Source organism: Nannospalax galili, unplaced genomic scaffold (assembly GCF_000622305.1).
Source record: "Nannospalax galili isolate Female #2095 unplaced genomic scaffold, S.galili_v1.0 scaffold327, whole genome shotgun sequence".
Classification (NCBI taxonomy): Eukaryota; Metazoa; Chordata; class Mammalia; order Rodentia; family Spalacidae; genus Nannospalax; species Nannospalax galili.
In genome coordinates this window covers 1,616,654-1,618,040 of record NW_008356950.1, presented here as the reverse complement: position 1 = coordinate 1,618,040, position 1,387 = coordinate 1,616,654, and the positions used below count along the sequence as shown (strand labels likewise).

At 35.0% G+C, this 1,387-nt stretch overlaps 1 protein-coding gene across 1 annotated transcript in view; it reads right to left on the bottom strand.

Moving 5' to 3' along the window:
* Positions 1-1,140: 1,140 nt before the first annotated feature.
* LOC115067901 (protein LEG1 homolog) overlaps positions 1,141-1,387 on the bottom strand; it is a 14,220-nt gene continuing 13,973 nt past the window's right edge. The window contains exon 7 of the mRNA XM_029556997.1: positions 1,141-1,184. Coding sequence (XP_029412857.1) covers positions 1,141-1,184 — 44 coding nt within the window. The remainder of the gene's footprint in view (positions 1,185-1,387) is intronic.

Genomic DNA, 1,387 nt, shown 5'->3' with positions numbered 1-1,387 from the left:
AAAGGACAATACAGCACAACAAAAACTCTGGGACATGTTGAAAGCAGTCCTTAGAGGGAAGTTTATCATTCTAAGGGCCTACATTAAAAAAAATTGGAATTAACACAAATAAATGACTTCAACTCAAGACACTTGAAAAGCAACAGCAAATGAAGCCCAAACCCAGCAGACAAGAAGAAATAAAAATCAGAGCAGAAATAAATGAAATAGAAACAAAGAAAACAGTACAAAGAATCAATGAGTCCAAGAGCTGGTTCTTTGAAAGGATAAAAAAGATTGACAGAGTGCTAGCCTTGTTAACCAAAAGAAAAGGAACCTCCAAATCAACAAAGTCAGAGATAAAATGGGAAACATCACAACAGACACCAAAAAGATTCAAATTATAAGGGAATACTTTAAAACCTGTACGCTACTAAATTTGAAAACTTAAAAGAAATGGATGGGTATCTAAAAGCATGGGAAGCACCAAAACTAAACCAAGAAGAGGTCAACAGCTTAAACAGATCCATAACACATTAAGGAAATTGAAACACTAATACAAAACCTCCCAGCTAATAAAAGCTTGGGACCAGATTGATTTACAGCAGAATTCTACCGGACATTTAAAGAAGATCTACATCCAATACTACAAAATTTATTCAAAAAGAAAGAAATGGAGGGAGAACTTCCAAATTCCTTCTAAGAAGCCAGCATCACTCTAATACCAAAGCCATATAAAGATACAACCAAAAAAGAAAACTATATAAACCCACATCCTTAATGAACACAGATGCAAAAATTCTCAACAAAATACCTGAAAACCACATACAGACACACATCAAAAACATCATCCACCATGATCAAGTCATCTTTATTCCAGAGATGCAGGGATGGTTCAATATACGTAAATCAATAAACGTCATAAATCACATAAATGGGCTCAACGACAAGAACCACATGGTCAATGCAGTAGATGCAGAGAAGGCCTTTGACAAAATTCAACATGCTTTTATGTTTAAAGTTCTAGAGAGAATTGGACTGGAGGGAACATACCTCAACATAATTAAAGCCATATACAAGAAACCCGTAGCCAACATCATTCTAAATGGACAAAAACTGGAAGCATTCCCATTGAAATTAGGAACCAGGAAAGGCTGTCCACTATCTCCACTCCTTTTTAACATAATGCATAATGCTTGAATCTCCTGCAAGAGCAATAAGAGAAGGAAACTAAAGGTGTAATAATTGGAAAAGAAGAGATCAACTTTTCCCTTTTTGCAGATGATATGATATACCTTCTAAGGGACACCAAAAATTCCATGCGCAAACTCCTAGAAATTATTAACACATTCAGTAAAGTGGCAGGTTACAAAATTAACCTACAAAAGTCTATAGCCTTTCTATATAC